General features: G+C 39.8%; 4 protein-coding genes across 5 annotated transcripts in view; 2 read left to right on the plus strand and 2 right to left on the minus strand.

The window, feature by feature from the left end:
* The first annotated feature begins 2,392 nt into the window (after positions 1–2,392).
* Positions 2,393–12,535, plus strand: LOC135195322 (uncharacterized). Its single transcript, XM_064221587.1, has 3 exons — positions 2,393–2,648; positions 2,763–2,971; positions 11,380–12,535. Exons 1-3 carry the CDS (start codon positions 2,408–2,410, stop codon positions 11,533–11,535), a joined length of 606 nt encoding a protein of 201 aa, XP_064077657.1. The 5' UTR covers positions 2,393–2,407; the 3' UTR covers positions 11,536–12,535.
* Positions 12,536–12,826: 291 nt separating this feature from the next.
* LOC135195333 (U11/U12 small nuclear ribonucleoprotein 25 kDa protein-like) lies at positions 12,827–16,465 on the minus strand. Of its 2 annotated transcripts, none has more exons than XM_064221595.1 (4): positions 16,327–16,465; positions 15,210–15,431; positions 14,757–14,906; positions 12,827–14,098 (listed from the first exon to the last, which is right to left on the minus strand). In XM_064221595.1, the coding sequence occupies exons 1-4, from the start codon at positions 16,333–16,335 to the stop codon at positions 13,907–13,909; spliced, it is 573 nt and encodes a 190-aa protein (XP_064077665.1). In that variant the 5' UTR covers positions 16,336–16,465; the 3' UTR covers positions 12,827–13,906. The 2 variants fall into 2 exon arrangements, with proteins under 2 accessions (XP_064077665.1, XP_064077670.1); XM_064221600.1 differs by having other exon boundaries at positions 13,957–14,093.
* Positions 16,466–17,116: 651 nt separating this feature from the next.
* LOC135220601 (uncharacterized) lies at positions 17,117–18,760 on the minus strand. Its single transcript, XM_064257888.1, has 4 exons — positions 18,706–18,760; positions 17,765–17,923; positions 17,518–17,615; positions 17,117–17,269 (listed from the first exon to the last, which is right to left on the minus strand). Exons 1-4 carry the CDS (start codon positions 18,758–18,760, stop codon positions 17,117–17,119), a joined length of 465 nt encoding a protein of 154 aa, XP_064113958.1.
* Positions 18,761–19,104: 344 nt separating this feature from the next.
* LOC135195288 (uncharacterized) overlaps positions 19,105–20,779 on the plus strand; it is a 65,812-nt gene continuing 64,137 nt past the window's right edge. Inside the window, exon 1 of the mRNA XM_064221550.1 lies at positions 19,105–19,311. Within this exon, the coding sequence (XP_064077620.1) occupies positions 19,252–19,311 (60 nt within the window). The 5' untranslated portion in view covers positions 19,105–19,251. The remainder of the gene's footprint in view (positions 19,312–20,779) is intronic.

A 20,779-nucleotide genomic window follows, 5' to 3' on the forward strand; every position in this document is an offset into this window, starting at 1 on the left:
GCTAGTCCCCATTGATATGATACAGGTCAAGGCTCTGTCATGTAAGTGGGTCAGCCCCCATTGACACGATCCATATAAGGCTCTGTCGCGTAAGCGGGCTAGCCACCATTGACATGATCCAGAAGGGCTATCAGTTATAGGTCCCTACCTTGCTGAAGCTCTTGAGGCATGCAGACTCATAGACAGTAATCATGAAGTCTTCTGCCCAATCAGGTAAGAACCAAGGATTGTATATCCTACAACATATGTTGTTTCCTGTTTTAATTTTGTAATTAGCTGTCTCTTGCCCTCCACCAAGGGTGCCAATCAGCTAAGTATATATCTGCCGGGGAAGTTGCATGTACAAAAATGATATTGTTAAGATACAATAAAGTTTTGTACATACTTACCTGGCAGATATATACGATTAATGGCCCGCCCAGCCTCCCCTCAGGAGACAGGTGGAAGAGAAAATCTGATTAGAAAACGGGAATGGTTCCGAATCCCGCCACCCAGCGGCGGGAATAGCAGATCACCTGACCTACCTGTCGCGTGTGCCGCGAGATTTGAAATTCTGTCGGGATGACGGAGTCTGTAGCTAAGTATATATCTGCCAGGTAGGTATGTACAAAGCTTTATTGTATCTTAACAATATCATACAGCTTCTTGAAGTTCGATATCACTTGCTGGTCCATGGGCTGGAGGAGAGGGGTGGTGTTAGGCGGAAGATAAAGAACCTTGATGAAAGAATGCTCCGCTAGGATATCTTCCTTGAGGCCAGGAGGGTGAGCAGGGGCATTGTCCAACAACAGCAGACATTTCAGAGGGAGGCGCTTCTCTTCCAAGAATTTCTTCACTGCCGGGATGAAACACAGATTTACCCACTCAGTGAACAAAAGTCTCGTTACCCAGGCTTTCGCATTAGCCCTCCACATCACCGGAAGCTTCTCCTTTAGCACTTTGTGGGCCTTGAAGGCTTGAGTAGTCTCAGAATGATAGACAAGTAGGGGCTTCATCTTACAATCCCCACTGGCGTTGGAACAAAGTGCGAGCATAAGCCTGTCTTTCATAGGCTTATGCCCGGGTAGCTTCTTCTCTTCCTCCGTGATGTACGTCTGATGAGGCATTTTTTTCCAAAAAAGGCCAGTCTCGTCACAGTGGAAAACTTGCTGAGAACTGTAGCCTTCCTTGATCGTCATCTCGTCGAATGTCTTAATAAAGGCTTCAGCCGCTTGCCTGTCCGAGATGGCAGCCTCCACATGCCGCACCACCGAATGGATGCCAGTCCGTTTACGGAATTTATCAAACCACCCCCAAGAAGCCTTGAAGTCTGGGGTTGCCGTCAATGTCCCTTCTCCTCCGTCGTCTTCGGCCTGGGCAATCAGATCACCGAAAATAGCGCTGGCCTTGTGGGAGATTGCCATCTCGGTTATTGTATCGCCAGTGATTTCTTTGTCTTTAATCCATACAAGAAGCAGCCTCTCCATCTCATCATGCACGTGGCTCCTCTAGTTGGACAAAATAGTCACGCCCTTGGAAGGTGTAGCTGCTTTGATGGCTTCCTTCTGCTTAAGGATGGTGCCTATTGTTGACGGATTTTGGCCGTATTCCTTAGCGGTCACACTCAACCGCATGCCAGCTTCATACATTGTAATTACTATCTACATCTTTGTCTCCATGGAAAGCATCCTCTTCTTTCCGTGAACTTCAGCAACATTCTTGGATCCCATGGCTAATTAAGTTAATTAAGTTCACACATAACACGATAAAGTAACTTACTACGAAGAAAGCGAAATCACTAACACGAATTTACGTTAACAAACTAAATCTATGTGAATGAACGAATTCCACAAGTGTACAGAAACGCTGATGTGACGAAATTGTCGAAGGACACCTTTACGTAGAGGCATCATGGGACAGATGCTGACCAATAGGAGAGCAGGATCTTACGGTGGTGACTAGCATCAGGAACCAATGGGAGAGTGGGAGTATGGTGGCGAGTCTACTCAGTTGGCGGCGCGCGAGTTTTAAAATTGTTCTCGGTGGTCCTGGCGAATCTCGGACTTTACCCTTTTGCAACCTGAATTATTTTCGTATACAGAAGCAAAAGAATCTTCGTCTTTGCTTTCGTAACTTGGATTTTTCGTAAGTAGAGGTTCCACTGTATTTTCACTAGCTATAAATCATGGATAGCATTCCATAACTTGCAAATACATATGTTTGCATATAAAGTAAATATCACTGGTGCTATATGTAATGATTGTTCCATATTTGAAAGGAAGGTAGTATGTTCCTTATTTGATAAGAAGGTATTTGTAGAGTATTTTGGAGTGCATACTTGCAGCAGATAGTAGTATTGGCTTTCACTGCACTGACATTTTTAGTCAGAGATGAGATATTTAAAAACCTATATGTACCTGTATTCATCATGACCTTTTGCAGGTGGTATCAGGAAGAGCTTGGTAAGGTGGCAATGTCAAGATCACCACCACATATAACAAAGGAAGAGTTAGTGCGACTTATGAAGTGGAAACTCTCTCGTGGGAAATTTCGACCTCGCTTAGTGCAGTTGGCTGATTCTAATAGTGAAGAAATTGTGAAGACTGCCTCTGAAAAGGGAATTCAGCTAGCATTAAAAGATAAAGTCAAAGATGCTATTAATGAATTAGGTAAGTTTTGGTTCCAAGTCATAATTGTACTCCTTTTTTTTTTTTGAAGAATAGTAGTGATGCATATCTAACTGTAAGTGTATATTTTAATTATTGATCATTCTTGATTTACAGTTGTCCTCAAAGGAATAGGACCGGCAACTGCATCAGGAATACTTGCTGCCTGTGTTCCCGAAAAATGCTGTTTCTTTGCAGATGAAGTAGCAAATGCCATTCCAGCCTTAGCTACGCTTAAGTATGATGTTAAGGAGTATATGCTACTTAATCAGAGTATGGTAGAATGTGCACTTCGCCTTAATAAGGAACTTTTGAAAGGAGATGAAGTAAGATCAATTTGTACATCTGGTTGATTCTCTATTACTTTGCTATGAAAGTTCATGTATTCAAATGGTTACTTAATAGTATTTGTTGTTCAATTATGGGTAATGTTGTTTAAAAGTACTGTATATACTAGTACTTTCTTTATTACATGTAAGTCCATTCATGATACAGTGCCCATAGTTTTACATACTCTTAATTTGAGGTGGGATGAATTCCATTCAGGTTGACAGAACTTATGAATTAAAGAGTGAGCCACCCTAAAGCTTTATTGACATATTCACTTGGAAGGAATTAGAAAAAAAAAAATTTCTCTTCATTGACTTTATTGTACTATCAGGGTTAGACATCACTTCACTAGTTCTCTCAGTTTTCCTCATCTTGAGTGATTTCTGCCCGAACACTTTTGTTGTCGTTTATTTGCTCCATTACTTTTGTCTGTCTTGTGCTGATGTGTACACTTTTGCCATCATGATGCTTCCATATACTATTCTCAAAAGCTTCTCAATGACTGGTTCTCCTTCTTTCTTTAATTAATTCATGTTTTACTTGATTGTTTTTCATGAGTCAGCTAACCTCTTAATATGGTAAATTTTATGCATTCAACTTTCCTGTCAGATATATACTTAGCTATAGACTCCGTCGTCCCCGATAGAAATTCGAATTTCGCGGCACACTCTACAGGTAGGTCAGGTGATCTACCGCCCCGCCGCTGAGTGGCGGGAATAGGAACCATTCCCGTTTTCTAAGAACAGATTTTCTCTATCGGCCGGGACATCAACATTGTTGTTGTTCCTTCTGATTTGATTTTCGTGTTTTTTCATCGCTATTGATCTTCTAAGCCGGTTGTTTTGGTGACGTATTGGATCTTTGGTTGGGCATACTCTTTTGTGGACTGTTATTTGGACTTGGTTTTTGGAATTTTCTCATAATGTCAGATTCTAGCTTTGCGGTTAGAAGACAGTGTGTAAATGAGGGATGCATGGTGAGGCTACCGAAAGCTTCGGTAGATCCTCACACAGTTTGTAAGGGGTGTAGAATGAATGAATGCTCTATATCTAACACCTGTGATGAATGTGTAGGTTTGAATGAGGAAGAATGGAAGAATTTAAATTCCTATTTAAGGAAATTGGATATGGATAGGGCTAGGAAGGCTTCCTCCAGAAGCGTAAGTAGGTCTCGTTCTAAGGAGTCAATTAAATTAACACCTAACCCTAAACCTGTATCATCTTCCTCATGTACAACTAAGACTGCAAATCCAGCAACGGAAATTGCAGATCTTAAAGCTGCACTTCAAAGGATGGAACGTCAAATGCTAACTTTACAAGGTAAGCACAGTGATAGTGATGTAAGTGTCCCTAGTGCAGTGGAGGGTGCGTCTGATCGGCTTCATCTCGCTCCCAGGCCTAGACCTCTTCCAAGCTCACAGGCCCAGAGGAGAAGGAATGTCAAAAGCCTTACGGAGGTTATGGAGAATCCCCACCAATCAGGCATTCCCTTGGCAGATTCTGTGACGACCTGAACTGCCAAGGATCGCTATAGAAAAAGCATCCTAAAACAGTGTTTTTCGTCTTCAGATTCTTCACCTAATGTAAGGGGCTGGAGTTCTGATGAACTGTCACGCCCCTTAAAAAGGAGTTGGAAGGCTCCAACGTTGAATTCAAGCCCTGAGCTTTTCTCTGATGGATCTCCCTGCGAAAGGAAGAAAACCAAGTTGATTCCTAAGCGCAACTCGGAGTCCCCTTCCTCCTCTAGACCTCCTTCACCTGCATCGGGAAAGGAAAAAGAGAATCCTGCTGCAAAAATCCTACTAAATGTACAGGAGCAGCTCTCCGCTTTAGTAGGAGTTTTTACGAAGGAGACTCCCAGAAAAATGGACTCTTTCCTTCCGAAAAAGAGAACTAAAGGAAGAAAAGAAGGATCTAACATAAAAATTGCGGATTCTCCTCGGACGAGTATGAAGAAGGTGCCAAAAGCGCCAGCCTGGCGCAATGCGCCAGATGCGCTAGAAGATCCATATGAGCCAGAAGCGTCAGATGCGCCAGAAGCGCCACCCTGCCAAAATGCGCCAGAAGCGCCATTCTGGCGCAATGAGCCACGAGCGCCAACCTGGCACAGTGCGCCACAAGCGCCAGTCGGGCGCAATGAGCCAGAAGCACCAGATTATACGGACTTCTTCCAAAAGACATTTAAACCAAGAGGATTTGTCTAGCTTTCGGAAGGATAAGCCCTTACCTGGCAGGGACTCTAGATGTCGCACAGGCGGCCGTAGCCCTTGTCAGGATAGGGTTGTTTCCGTTGAGAGCGATAGGAGAGGACATCCTTCCTCTGACAGGAGAGAAAGATGTCGCACAGGCGACCGCCGCTCTTGCCAGGAGAAGGAAAATGTCGTGTTGCAGGATCAACCTATCTCTCGTAAGGACACAAGTTGTCGCACAGGCGGCCGTCATTCGTGCGAGAGTGGGGCAGATGTTGCAAGAGACTCATCTCCTTTCGAAAACAAACAGTCCTCTTCGGAAATTGAATTGGATTTGGAAGAAGTTTCGGATTCGGAAGATCATACGGCTCCAGGCTTGTCAGATTATAAGACTCTGGCAGCCCTTTTACTTCAAGAATTTGGGGACTCATTAAGCCCTACTGCTCCGCCTTCTCCGAGGTCTTTGTTTACCAGCACTAGGTCTCGAAATCATCCTCTTTCATTAAGATGAAACCAACCATTTCTATGAATAAGGCTCTTCGATTTGTAGGAAATTGGTTTAAATCCAAGGAGAAGGCGGGGAAAACCGTCTTTGCCTGCCCTCCTTCCAAACTTTCAGGAAAGAAAGGAATCTGGTATGAGACGGGCAAATCACTGGGTCTAGCTCTCCCTACCACTGCCGAAGCAGATTTTTCAAATCTGGTTGACTCTTCAAGGAGACAAGCCTTGTCATCGGCCAAGATCACATGGGGGACTTCAGAGATGGACCATCTCCTCAAGGGATTGTTTAATGTCTTAGAAGTCTTTAACTTCTTAGACTGGTCCCTTGGGGTGTTGGCCAAGAAGACTCAAGAGAAGGAGTCTCTTAGCCAAGAAGTCCTTTCTAGTGTACTGTCCTGCATGGACAAAGTGGTCCAAGATGGATCAGGAGAAGTGGCCTCGCTTTTTGGAACTGGAATTCTGAAGAAAAGAGTTTTGTTTAGTTCCTTTCTAACGAAAGCAGTTACTCCTATCCAGAGGTCATCTCTTCTTTATGCTCCTCTTTTGGATCAATTGTTTCCGTCACAATTAGTGAAGGATATTTCACATTCTTTGACGGAAAAGGCCACGCAAGATCTCTTGGCCCAATCTGCAAAGAAATCAAGGACCTCTGTTCCTGTAAAGAGAGAGACTCGTACACCTCAACAGCCCTTTCGAGGGATCTCCTCTTCCAAACCCTCCTTTAAGAAGAGAGGAATACAGAAGAGAGGTAGGTCTTCATTCAGACCTATCAAGAAAGCAAAATGAGACTCCAGTCCTTCAAGCACCGGTAGGAGCCAGACTTCGAAAATTTTCCGAAGAATGGACTCTGAGAGAAGCAGAAAGATGGTCCCTTTCAGTAGTAACGAAGGGATATCTTATCCCCTTTCGAGACAGTCCTCCCTTAACAACGATCCCGAGGGAACTGTCAGCCAAATACAGGGAACCTGCCAAGAAAGAAGCATTATTGCAACTGGTAGAACAGATGTTGCAAAAGGAGGCTATCGAATTGGTCCGGGATCCCCATTCCCGAGGATTCTACAACTGTCTTTTTCTGGTTCCGAAATCCTCGGGAGGGTGGAGACCGGTCCTAGATGTGAGCGCATTGAACCGATTCGTAGAGAACACAAAGTTCTCTATGGAAACATCAAAATCGGTTCTTGCGGCTCTTCGTCCAGGAGATTGGATGGTCTCCTTGGATCTACAGGATGCTTACTTTCATGTTCCCCTGCATCCCTCATCGAAGAAATATCTTCGATTCATGATGCAGGGCAAAGTATTCCAATTCAGAGCCCTGTGCTTCGGCCTGTCTACGGCTCCTCAAGTGTTCACGAGACTAATGACAAATGTTGCGAGATGGCTACATCTAGAAGGGATAAATATATCCCTTTACCTAGACAATTGGCTAATAAGAGCAAAATCGGAACGTCAGTGCTTGAAGGACTTAGAGAAGACTTTAGAGTTGACAAAATCTTTGGGACTACTCGTGAACCTCGAGAAATCACAATTGATCCCCAGACAGAACATAGTCTATCTGGGAATACAGATGGATTCTCGGGGTTTTCGGGTTTTTCCATCGCAAGAGAGAATTGCTCGAGGCTTAGAAAAAATCTCGAACTTCTTAGGGAAGGAACGGACCTCGGCGAGGGAATGGCTCAGTCTGTTGGGCACCCTTTCCTCGTTAGAGCAGTTCATTTCCCTAGGGAGATTAAATCTCAGACCTCTGCAGTTTTATCTCAGACAAATGTGGAGTCAAAAGACAGGAGAGCTGTCAGACTTTTCCCATTCAACAGGGGATAAAGTCAAACCTGAAGTGGTGGTTAACCCCATTATAAAGAACGAAGGAGTGTCCCTCTTGATTCGGAACCCTCACCTAGTGTTGTTTTCCGATGCCTCGGAAACAGGTTGGGGAGCAACACTGGGTCCAAAGGAAGTGGCAGGTACCTGGACCAAGGAACAGACTACACTGCACATCAATGCGAAGGAACTCCTGGCCATTCATCTAGCCCTGGAATACTTCGAAGTGGAAGTCAGGGGAGTGGTAGTTCAAATCAATTCCGACAATACCACAGCTCTGGCTTACATCCGGAATCAAGGGGGCACTCACTCTTTCTCACTGTACGAAATAGCGAGAGATCTATTGACCTGGACAGAGGAACGGGGCATAATACTGCGGACAAGGTTTGTTCAGGGTGTAAAAAACCTAAGGCAGACGGTTGAGCAGAAAGGACCAAGTACTCCCGACAGAGTGGATGCTCCACTCAGAAGTCTGCAGACATCTGTGGTCCCCTGGGGAAGACCTCAGATCGACCTGTTTGCCACATTCCTCTCCAGGAATGATAGGGAAAACAATTCTGCTCTCTAGAAGAACGATCCCAGAGCCACGGCGATCGATGCTTTCCTCATGGACTGGTCAGGCATAGACGCCTACGGCCCTTTCCCCCATTTCAAAATTGCTTGGGGGAAGTTAACTAAGAAAGTTCTTGTGGCATCGGATGGGAAATACAAAGATTAAACTCTTAATTCGCTCTCTTCTGGCCTTCCCGAAACTGGTTCACAGAGGTACTGGGAATAATGGACGGTGGACTTCCCCAGATCTCTACCAAAAAGGACAGATCTTGCTCAGACAACCCCACTTCGAGAGGTTTCACAAAACATCCAAAGTCTCTCCCTGACTGCCTTTCGACTATCGAAAGACTGGTCAGAGCGAGAGGCTTTCCGAAGAAAGGTTTGGCAACTGCAATTGCTAGAGCCCGCAGAGCCTCTACCTTGCGGGTCTACCAATCGAAGTGGGAAGTTTTCCGTAGATGGTGTAGGTCGAAGAAGCTGTCCTCTTCCAATACCTCTGTGACCGAAATCGCCGATTTTCTCCTCTTCTTAAGAGAAGAGTCGAAGTTGGCTGTATCCACTATCAAGGGATATAAGAGCATGCTCTCAGCTGTTTTTAGAAACAGGGGCCTGAATTTGGAAAATAATAAAGATCTTCATGATCTCATCAGGTCTTTCGAGACTTCTAAATTGAGATCTTCTATTCCCCCGAGTTGGAACCTTGATGTAGTCCTAAAATTCTTGATTTCGGACAGGTTCGAACCTCCAGATAAAATCTCATTCAGAGATCTTACGAGTAAATGTATATTCCTGTTGGCCCTCGCAACTGCTAAGAGGGTCAGTGAATTACATGCTTTGGACTCTCGGGTGGGTTTTAAAAAAGACTCGGCTGTGATTTCTTTCCAGGATCTATTCCTAGCGAAGAATGAGAACCCTTCTAAACCTTGGCCTAGAAGTTTTGAAGTCAAGGGACTCTCTTCCCTAGTAGGTAGAGAGTTGGATCGGTCTCTTTGCCCAGTCAGGACCTTGAAGTTCTATCTAAAAAAGAAGACACAGCTTCAGGGATGTCGACAAAGTCTCTGGTGTTCAGTGAGAAACCCCAAAAGACCTATGTTAAAGAACGCACTAGCGTTCTTTGTCAGAAATGTGATAACCGAAGCTCACAGGGATTGCCAAGAGAACTCTTTAAAGCTGCTTAGAGTAAAAGCTCACAAAGTCCGGGCTGTGGCAACTTCCCTTTCTTTCACTAAGAATATGTCAACGAGAAACATTTTAGCAGCAACTTATTGGAGATGCAATTCAGTATTTGCATCCCACTATTTAAAGGATGTTAGAGTAACATATGAAAAATGTTTTTCTCTTGGACCGTATGTATCAGCGGATACTATGCTGGGACATGGAGCAGATGCTGATCCTTAATTTTGTTTTTGTGTTTTTAATGATTATTTGTAATAATATTGTTGTCGAGTTGTGGGTTGCTTGAAAGGATGTTCGGGGATGACTTCTTTCAATCGTAGTACTAACCCCACTTAGGATCAGGTGATCGGGATTAGTGTCGTGCTCTATGATCATGCCAATAGGCAAGGTGTTTTGTCATGTAAGTGGATAGGACCCCATTGGCAAAGATCTTAAGGTTCTGTCGCGTAAGTGGGTAAGACCCCTGTGACAGACCATCAAGAACTCTTAGCATGAGGTCACTACCTCGCTGAGGCTCTTGAAGCGATACAGGCTCCTAGGCAGTAGCCGTATAGTCTTTCGCTAACACAGGTAGGAACCAAGGTTTTTTATTTTTATTACCTACAACATATGTTGTTTCCTGTCTATTCAGTAAATTAGCTGTCTCTTACCCTCTGCCAAAGGTGCCAATCAGCTAAGTATATATCTGACAGGTAAGTTAAATGCATAAAAATGTTATTGTCATGATACAATAAAGTTTTATGCATACTTACCTGGCAGATATATACGATTAATGGCCCACCCAGCCTCCCCTCAGGAGACAGGTGGAAGAGAAAATCTGTTCTTAGAAAACGGGAATGGTTCCTATTCCCGCCACCCAGCGGTGGGGCGGTAGATCACCTGACCTACCTGTAGAGTGTGCTGCGAAATTCGAATTTCTATCGGGGACGACGGAGTCTATAGCTAAGTATATATCTGCCAGGTAAGTATGCATAAAACTTTATTGTATCATGACAATAACATTTTTCTATTCATATCTCTTGTCAAGATATGGATTTTCATAATCATTAAAAGAAAGCATGAAAGCAAAATTAACATTATGTAAAGCAGATATTATTGTATTGTCAAAGTAGTATGTATTTGCTGCAATGGTCCATTAGTTCTCTATCATCTAAATACAGTATAATGTGCTCCATTTACATTTTTCTCCAGCCCCCTTCCTACTCCAGATAACCTTACTCTTCAGTCAATAATGCTAGGATTCTGATTTCTGCATATATCTTCCTTCTTACTTGTGTCACTGAATGATTTTTTTCTTGTCCCCTATAATTATATATGTACATTAGTTTAACCAGCTCACAGTTTCCCATTTTTTGACTCTGAAGGTTTTGCTAAATATTGGTTTTTGAAAGAGATAAAAATTAAAGCAAGACTATCTTTGGGAGAAGAGACCAAAGTGAATGGATGGGGAAAAAATGAAGGTAATGCAGAGGTCGTCTTGTCTATACACATCTTTGTCTTCTGCTAGAGCTTGAACATTTCTTTTTTGCAGCTGAATATTCTACCAAGAAGTTTCTCTCTCTCTCTGAAAAGTATAGATCTTTCAGATTTACAACTACTAGGAACCTTTATCAGACAAAGATGAACCAACTGGTCGTATACCAGAAGGGGCATGAATCTGGTCTAATATATACTGAATAATGATCCATTCTCTCACATAGTTGTTACAACTCTTCCAGCATTCACTTGGTAAAGGAAGAATTCCTCATGGGCAGCTGTGAAAGAAAAATAACTGATGTGCCCAGAAACTTCTGGGACATGAGTACAGTGTACATACAGGCTATGCATGCTGTAATGGGTTCCGTGAAAACCAGTTATAAAAACATGGCGCACAGCTTCCTATTTCTTTGGTTCTGGTGGAATTTCCTTACATATTCTCCCTAATTTTTTTCCTTGGTGCCACTTCCTCGTCAAAATCAACCATGCCTGCTCAGACAATGACATTAAGCCTTTTTCCAAAAATTGTCTCTTGTCTCCTAGTCCTTCCATATATGGTATGTTCACGCAACTTCTTAAAATCCCCTTAATCTTCATTAGCCATTCAATCAATTTTTTCAGTTGATTCCATTTTACTTTCAATTAAAAACAAAAAGACATTGCTAAAGCTTACTTAGTCAGTATTTTACATTTCAGAACAAAAATGCGGAAGCAGACTGGACTCCACATAAAGTTGAATTAGCTTTATGGACACACAGTATTATTGAACAGAGCAAGCCTGAACTTCTCGCAGATATAACAGTAACTCCTAAAGAAGGTAGTGCCAAATCAAAGAGAAGACGACTGGAATAGAAAATAGTATGGTAAAGGAGCAGCTATCAGCTAGAATAAGTACAATTTTTTAAGTTGAAAACTATGTTAAGGAATTTCTTATCTACAAATTCTTTAGTAGCATTGAAGAAAGGTTTTGGAAAAAAAAAAAACTTCAAAGTTAGATTTTGTATTATTGTTGTGTTGATAAATTTTCACAAATCAAAGAAGGTATGTTACTTTATATATTTTACTTTTGGTCAGATAGGTATGTTTTGTGTGAATACTGTGTAATCTGACCTCAAAAGGAAATGAAAAGAAGGATTTAGTTGTTAACTCTACTGGAAATATAACTCCAGTAAAAAAAAATTTCTCTAATTATATAATGATCTTGAAACTTCATAGCAAATGAATAACTGTCTACAGAACACTGCAGCTTCTCACAATTTGAAGAAATTAAATGAACTCTAATTTTTATAAAGGCATACCTTTCCTGAAAGGACAAGTTAGTAGGAAAAAGAATAAGCAGTTGACTTGTTTAAATTAAAGTTTATCATGATTCTGTCAGTAAACCTTATACTATATATAGATAGTAACAAATTTTTGTGCCCATCTTAACCATTTTCCTTTTATTTTTTTGTAATGAAGAATGAACATATTTTATTTTGGCTTTATTGGTAGTTCAATATTCTTTCCTGGTACGTACAAACTTTGGCCGTATATAGGCTCATTATGTTTATAGGTTCTGAGTGTGTGTGTGTGTGAGTGATTGTGTTTATGTATTACAGTTTAGCATAGCATAAGATTATTAGCATGGGGGAGTTGCTATAGACAAGTGTTTCCTTTCCTCATGTTCAGCAGACAGTATTGAGTCATGGTTTCAGAATCCATGTATATTAGATAACGAAGGTATCAGTAGCTTTGCTATCTGGCTTGACAGTTTTTGGTGGTAACAACAAACTGTAATATTAGGAAATCAGTTGTGAACTCCTCCCCCCTCCTACATACAAACAAGTGCCTTGTAACGAAGATTGGAAGTTCAGCCCTTGTGTTTGTTTACCCTTCTTCTATTAAGTATGATGATGAACAAGGAAAAGGGGACTTTCCTTGTTATGGTTAATCTCTTCCAGATGCAATGCCTACTTCACTTGTTTTAAATACATATTCACCAACTATTAAATGGGTTGATTTGATTAAAAAAGCTTAATTTATGGACAATATTGAAATCCTTTTAAATTTTGTTCAGTTAGGTGAAATCAAACTGCCCCAAGCTGTTGAGGGAATAGATGCAACATATACTATCGTATAAAATATTTTATTTACAAAAGAACTATTAAGATTTTAAATACTTTATTCCTTCATACAAGTAAACTATTATTTCAACAAAAGTAGTTCATCCAGCCTCAGTGATCAGAGTTAAACTGCAATTCCCAGTCTCACAGTAGTATGCTAGTGAGAGAGGTGTTTTGGGGAAAATCACTTCTTTCTCACTAAGGGTGCATTCAGATCCTTGTATTCTACTCTTCCTGCAGCGCAAGAAGGTTCTAAGGTCAATAAATGAGGAAGGAGGAAGATCACTACTTAGAAAGCAACACATTATGCCATACAAAAACATTCCTTTTTTCATACTCTCTTTGATCTCTTCCTCTATGGCTCTCCAACTTGTGCGTGGACTTCTTTGCAACAGGTCTCTCTCAAAAAAAAAAAAAAAAAAAAAAAAAAAAAAAAAAAAGTGCCACTGCTTTTCTCACATTGCTTAAATGAGAAAAATCAAGTAATGAATGTAAAGCAGAATAGGGTACCATACTGAATAAATGAATATTCAAATACTAAGGAGAATACACACAACCATCGTTGGACACATGCCACAAAAGAAGGTAATAAATGAATACTCAAATGAGAATACACATCCAACCTGTGGACACATGCCACAAGGCAAGTTAATAAATGAATACTCAATTGTGAATATACATAGCCAAGCTATGGACACATGCTGCAAGACAAGGTACTAGAGTAATGCCATACGTATACTAGAGCATTTCATAAGTACAGATATAATGATGACCAACATAAAGACAAAGTGTAAATCATGTCTCAAATAGACTAATAAGTTCTCTCAAAGGATGAAGGCACTGATCAACGTGTCAAGAATATGTACTCTGGCTGCATACCTGGTGGTACACAAGGGAATTGAGCACAGTGCAAGTGAGAAGGACCATCAGCTCTTCAGCTTACTAATCAGCCATTTTGAGGCAGGCTGAATATCTGGGCTTGGACTGATCATGAAGCATTAAAAGCAGCTTTTGTTAAAACTATGGTTTTGACTCATGAACATATCACATAATACATTATCACCACACCATTTACTTCACATCTGGAAGTACAAAAGTTGATACATAATTTACAACAAACTTTAGACACTAGACCTTTTACTTATTCTCTGCCTGTCCCTTCGTTTCTTCAAGAAAGTTAGGGATGACTTGTTTCTGATACCATATTCCAAAAGTTTGCAGTTGTTGTTGGTTAATTTCTCTTTGTCAAAGCATAGCCAATAAGTCTTCCAAATGTAACGCCAACTAATTTTCTTCTTGAGTCCTTTCCTATTCTGAAAGGAAAAACAAAACAGGTTTTCAGTCTATTTGCAACATGAAAGCTTCAAATAAAAAATCAGTTTTAGAATTATATTTTTAAGGGTAGAAAATGATAACCCTTACTAATAAAAGTATTGTCAGGTTTCCCTTTATGGAGTTGAACATGTAATGATTTTACTCTCCACTACCCAGTGTTCTTTTGCCTGAGATCCCACCAAGACTATGTTTATAGTGCTTTTTAATGAACGTGCTGTAATCCCACTTTCCCTTTGTCTTGATAAATCATTTCTAATTTATGGAGAGGCTATATTTATGCAAGATTTATGCAGTCTATATTTATACAATATTTATGCAGTCTATATTTATACAAGATTTATGCAGTATGCTCTTACAATCAACCCATCCAATCTTCTCTGGGTTTGCAACCAGGTTAGGACAGGTCATTGACTGGCAATTTTTATGATGATGAAAAAAGTAGTATACTGCAATGCTGATGCATAAAGAAGAGAAAAGAAACTAGAGAATATGCCAGACTACTTAGTGTATGAGTTATGGGACAGTGCCATACTTAGAGTAATAGGTACCACATCAGAATGTCTGGCCTGTCTTAAAAGGATTATTTTTTTTTTTCTAATTGTAGTACTTCAACAGTAAATTTCCTAGAACACTTACCAACCACAATGCAACATGATGTTTCAGTGCAACTTTCAATTCATGTACTGTTGCTTCACGTGGTACAACAATATTCCAATATCCGCCATCAGCTTTTTTTATAAACACTTTCATCGCCTGACCATGTTCCAAGTCTATTAAGGCTTGTACCTGAAAAATATGGAATTGAAAATTAACAATAACAAATATTCCTTTTCTAGTGAAATGCAGAACTATAAACTACTTATTCTTCTAGTTTTCAATGTTAGGTGCCTGTAAAATCATTTGCATGAAGTGACTATAGTTATGAATAACAGCAAGTTTTAAACGTTCTCAAATAAAAAATTTTTTTTTATGAACCTGCTTATTTTACATGCAACGCATCACATGGAGTAAACTGAAGAAGAGAAATGAAGCGTTTATCAAGGCAAAAGAGAATCAAAGATTAAAGATATTAACAGGATTAGTACTCACTTCTTCAAGTGTTACTTGTGGATGCAAATCACTTAGCACAGAATCTCCCTGAAGAAGTTTTGCAAGGGCACCCTGAAAGAAGGCTTTCAGCTCGGCATGGGACAGGGCTGCAGATGTATCATCTATGTCTTTGTTTATATCTTGAATGGGATTTTCTGCTGCTTTTGGGGATGAACCACCATTGCCACACTCCACACTTCCCTCAGAAGACTTGGCTACCTCCTACAATTAAAATAGTTATATTAATGAAACTTGCTTCTATTCACACAACAAACATGGAGATAAGCCCTTTATAGACTACACAATACACCACCAAGCCAACATCCTGTTTGGAGGTAGAGCCGTCAGTGCACTGTAGGCATTACTTAGGGCTCTTTCCATCGTCCCCTTGGCCCATAGCTGCAACACCCTTCATTTCTTTTACTGTACCTCTATTCATATTGTCTCTCTTCCATCTTACTTCCCACCCTTATCTAACAATTATTTCATAGTACAACTACAAGGTTTTCCTCCTGTTACACCTTTGTAACCTTTCTCTCAATTTTCCTTTCAGCACTGAACGACCTTATAGGTGCCAGCACTAGTCTTCTCATAGTCCTTATTAAAATTAGTTTGGGTCTTCCAGTTTTTCTGGTGCCCAGAGGAACCCTGATGACACTACCATATATATGTACTAGTACGTATACTATTCTCTCAGGGGTAGTGTGAAAAACGTCTAAGCCCTTTCCCCATCATCATCATAACCTTATTTATGACATACGACATAGTTTCACTGTCTACCATGATTCGTTATAGTTGATGTGCAATCTTATTTTAGCATGCACTTTTCAGTCTATTTGATTTCCAAATCTTATTCATCCTGCCTATTGTTTTATTTGGTCTTTTAAGTCTTTCACTAAACTTCAATTGATGAGAACCTGTACTGCATTTCATTGTTCCTAAATATCTGAAAACTCAACCTCATTATGCCTTGCTCCATCTAGTATTTTATTATCTTCTTGTGCATACATGAGTCTGCATTATTCCTAAAAGCTGACTTTTTCTAGGTTCTAAGTAAGTTTTGGGGACTAAAAAATGTTTTATCTTGATATTGCAAATAACAGAATATAATATTTACCTCACTCATCTTTAGAGCCTACTATGAGAATTCTTCTCCCAGGTTCTTCTTTAAATCCAAGCTCGAGCCTGTCAACATTCCACCTCTCTCCAGCTTCACTCCGCGATGCCCACAGATACAATGTTCCAGTCTTCTTGGTTCCTTTAACTGGTACCTATGGATAAAATAACATGAAGACTATTTCAATCACTGGTCTCTTAATGCTGTGAATTAACTAGTTTAACCAGATCTGCGAGGCTCCATGGCTGGTCCCTCATGTTTGTTCTTAAATGATTTGATTACTGGATTTATTTCCAGCAGGGTAGTGGAATAGTAGAATATTCAGTATGAAGACAGAATGGCAAAATAATCAAGTGGAGCACTGAGTACTGGTAAAAATGTCATTGAGGTACTCTATAGCTGACAATAAAAAGGCAAGAGCAGAACTGAGTAAGCTTCATTACTTGCATTGACTTTTTAATCCTTGGCGAACATTTAATTTTAGTTCCCTTACAAAGAGTTCTATGAACTTTGCTTCATATTGTATGTCATTTCTAATTTTTCCCATGCACTGAGCAGTGGTCGAAAGTCATAACCTATTATGTCTAGAACTGGGTATTGAGCACAAGAAATCCAGCAGAGATATAAAAATAACTGGATTTAGTGTTGCATAGCTTAACATATTGTTTATTAGAAGCTGAATACTATATATTGACAGTCACAGTTACATACTATGTCCAGTTGCATCCACATTTTACAGAATCTGTCTTTATCTATGTAAGTACTACAATATTAGGTTTCTGAATATTATTCAAATAATTTGGATTTTTATTTGCTGATGCTGTAAATACCACTTAACAACACAGAATATGAAGTCTGTGTCTGGATGGGAACTTGCCCATTCATAGGGTGTGTGATCAAAGGAGATAAACCTGATGGTACATGTTCTCTTATAATTTATTGTCTACAAAAGTGAATACTATCTTTGTTCAGACAATATAGCATTAGTAAAACAAAATTATTGCAGAGTCTGGAAGTGCATTGAAGTTTACTCGGGATACAGTGCTGTGTTATGAAAATATAGAATTCTGTGTGCTGTGTTATGAAAATATAGAATTTTCATAGAAGGTTAAGAGGAAGCTGACTTACTCTGTCCTTCTAATAGCTGGATGCATCACTAAAACTAAAGAAAAACACAGTAATGCCACTCACCTGAAACTGAGCTACTGTCCCAGTACAAAAGTTATTTTCATTATCACCCAAGTCTAACTTCCCTTCCCTAATGGGCTCTCCCATTAAATGAGCAATACCTGCAAGAAAATAAGTCAATGGTTGTTAGAGCTTTACGAATTAATTTATATTCATTTCTCTCTTCGCATTTAAAATGCAATTAAGTAATTTTGTTTCTTCATGTAGCTGGTTAATGGCATCTTACTGTTTAACAATACTGTTCTCTCACCTCTATGCTCTCTCAGTATTCTTAGGCTCTCTTTATAATACTCTGAGGATCTCAAACCGTCTTGGATGCGATTCTTGAAGTAATATGCACTTCCAATTACCAAAACCCCACCAATTGATGCTGCTTTTGCAAGAGAGTGTAAACTCATCATTTCAAAGCCTGAAACAGGGTTAATGAAAATCGTAAATTACCTATTCCAGCCATATGTTCGATGTCATTAAAGCTGACAAAAAAAATGAAAATGCATTTTTTCTACCTGGTTATTTGCAGTCAAAAAGCTCCTGGTATTTTTAGCAAGGTCGAAATTTATGTCAATCATTTCCTTTCAAGTATAACTCTGAGAGCTGCTTATGCCATGCATGGTCAGCATCAGTTTAAATGACTGAATAAAATCTTGTATTGCACTTAACAAAATACAACTATATAATAAAACTGCAAACCCCAAAAGAGGCAAAGGTCAACTATTGGACGATAATTCTCTTATTTACACTCATTATTTACTTGAAACGAGTACAATGATACAGATTCAGCTTAAACCAATTCATTTTTACTGATGATAAAAATGCATGAATTTTTAAATTGGTTAATCTTTTGCCAAATGTAAAACTTGAAACTCCAATTGCACCAATACATGCACAGTGCTTTATAAAGAAACCGACAATAAATATCTAAAATTTAAAAAAAATAAGCTGTGATTTTCTCAAGTACGTATACAAGCCAGAACTTCTCATGTGGAAATATTCCTCAGCACAAGCTGGAATAGGTTGTTGAAACTTGGTAACAAGGTAATTAATAGGTGGTAAGTTAGTGAACCTCTACTCAACTGCCATTGTCGGACTTTTTCCCTTGATATTTGGGACTATGGATTGTGATAAAAGGCCTTGGAAAAATAGAAATTACTTTAAAAATATGATTAACTTACTCCTAATCAGGATACAAACCATTGCCTTTAAAGTATGAAACAGGAGGAGGATAGTCTCTGTCCAGAAATGCCATGTCATGAATATGAACAGGAGCAATCCAGCATGTAGATGCAGGACTAACAGGGGCCTACAACAGAGTGATATGTATCTGAACTTTCACTCGAGAAACTCTGGAGAGCCACATGCTGCCCAAAATATAGGTAAAAGGAAAGAGATCTTACTCTGTGATCTTTCAAGAATTGAATATAATGAGCTTTTTTATTATTGTACAGATTTCAAAGTCCCAAGCACAGGAGAAGCAGGACAGGTAGTAAAGGAAGAACAAAATCCTTTAAATGGGCATCAGTGCCCAGGAGCCTAAATAATCTATACTTGCAGGTGGAGGTGATGCAGATGTCGGCAGTATCAGAGGTAGTATGTCGTTAATGGCTGGACAGAAGAGAATGTGGGCAATGAAATAACAGATTGTGTAGTAGGTAAAGAAGCCTTAGTCTACACCTTTGAAAAAGAGGGAAGAATCGACAGTGAAGCAGTCAATATCAAAATAACAGCGATAATACTGCAATGGACTGGGAATTAAACAAGAACTCTGTGCTTTTTGGCTGTGTATTTCCCAACCAAGAGGTAAGTAGTTTGCCATGTGCAATTATTGAGGGGTTAAAACTAAAGACTACTACTGACCCTCTCTGCTTCGGTAACTACCAATTTACTTGCAAATATGGGTGCCATGTCTAATACCAGCCCCTTGGTGACGAATGTAAAAACAGAAATAAAAGGCAACAAATATCATAAACATAATCAAAAGTCATGAATATAAACAAAAGGCAGTAAATATCTCGGTCTTCAAACAGGCAGGCACCAGGCCGCGGTAGTAATCTTCAGTTTTACCCTTAGGAGAGAAATGAGATGCTCTCTTGCCTGTTTGGTAGTAATATATAATGACCAAATGTGCAAGGTTAGGTTGAGGTGAAAGGATGCCCAGGGAGCTTTGTACCCCGGCCAGATACAGACCTGGCACCCTAGGTTAGGTTAAGTTATGGAAGGTGAGGTCTACAGGCATTCCTGTAGCCATTTCATAATACCTGCACATTTTCTATTTGGTAATTCTACAGAGAAGCTCTGTAGGAAACTATGTTTAATATTAGCTAACCCCTTGGGGAAGAACGTGATAGCCTACCTATCATTAAGGCAGGAAGACAGGAAATTTCTCAAATTAGGGTAGGTAGGTACTACAGTATCTGTAAATTTCTCAAGTTATCTCATCTGTGATGCATTATAAAAACATTTTCATATATATTCGGTCAAAAACAACTTTCTTAATGCATGATAACTACCTAGCCTATGTTCGTGCAGAGCTCTTGACCTGGCTAGTAGGTAGCTATCCGAGCATCCTCATCAAACTGAAAACGAATATAGCTAACTCCATATATCGGCAATATAAGTAAGTGAGGGTAATTTTACTTGTTATTTCCAGAAGTTACCTTTTATCATAGCAATTATGCCTACTATAAAGAAAAATGGCACTTACAAATAGATTTACGCTCGAAAACATTGTTGTGAAGAGCAGAGGGTAGTCGAATCAAAAGTTGTGGTAGTAGTAGTAAAAGGAGGGTTAAGCTCTGAAACGGCTCCTCGACTCGCCCTAGTTCACATTATGGTCATTTTTATTAATATTATTTTTTTTTAATCAAGCTGTTGTTATGTCGTCTGGCCCTTGCTCATAGAGCATTCAGTAATAATTGTAATGTACCGGAACTGATTATGAGTAGAAACCTGTACGCCCACAAGTAATAGCACAGCGGAGATTGTCATACACTTTTGTGTCCTGCCAATTTTAGCCTGTGTATCAGCATTTTCATTACCTTTATACCCATAGCTGAAGTTAACGTATTTTTTTTATCAAAACGAGACGAGATTAGGAAATTCCCATTCTCTGTGCCACCTGTGCTAACGTATGGAAGGAAATATATTTATATTTAGCAACCACCACGATTTTGGAATCCGAAAAAGTAACAAAAAGACGTTTTATGATTTTTCCCACGCCACGATAGTAAGTTTTTCTTGATATTCGACTGCTAACTATTAGCTTTGA

The sequence above is a fragment of the Macrobrachium nipponense genome, chromosome 20 (assembly GCF_015104395.2).
Source record: "Macrobrachium nipponense isolate FS-2020 chromosome 20, ASM1510439v2, whole genome shotgun sequence".
Classification (NCBI taxonomy): domain Eukaryota; kingdom Metazoa; phylum Arthropoda; class Malacostraca; order Decapoda; family Palaemonidae; genus Macrobrachium; species Macrobrachium nipponense.

What these genes read in the sequence shown, in the direction of transcription:
- LOC135195322 (XM_064221587.1), top strand. Translation starts at nt 2,408, where the DNA reads ATGACCTTTTGCAGGTGGTATCAGGAAGAGCTTGGTAAGGTGGCAATG. An exon ending in AGATGCTATTAATGAATTAG is followed by an intron (nt 2,649 to 2,762) that starts GTAAGTTTTGGT and finishes CTTGATTTACAG; the next exon opens with TTGTCCTCAAAGGAATAGGA. An exon ending in AACTTTTGAAAGGAGATGAA is followed by an intron (nt 2,972 to 11,379) that starts GTAAGATCAATT and finishes TTTACATTTCAG; the next exon opens with AACAAAAATGCGGAAGCAGA.
- LOC135195333 (XM_064221595.1), bottom strand. An exon ending in CACAAGTAACACTTGAAGAA is followed by an intron (nt 14,907 to 15,209) that starts GTGAGTACTAAT and finishes CATATTTTTCAG; the next exon opens with GTACAAGCCTTAATAGACTT. An exon ending in ATCATGTTGCATTGTGGTTG is followed by an intron (nt 14,099 to 14,756) that starts GTAAGTGTTCTA and finishes TTTTCCTTTCAG; the next exon opens with AATAGGAAAGGACTCAAGAA.
- LOC135220601 (XM_064257888.1), bottom strand. Translation starts at nt 18,760, where the DNA reads ATGGCATTTCTGGACAGAGACTATCCTCCTCCTGTTTCATACTTTAAA. An exon ending in AATACTGAGAGAGCATAGAG is followed by an intron (nt 17,616 to 17,764) that starts GTGAGAGAACAG and finishes ATTTTCTTGCAG; the next exon opens with GTATTGCTCATTTAATGGGA. An exon ending in GGACAGTAGCTCAGTTTCAG is followed by an intron (nt 17,270 to 17,517) that starts GTGAGTGGCATT and finishes TCACTTTTGTAG; the next exon opens with ACAATAAATTATAAGAGAAC.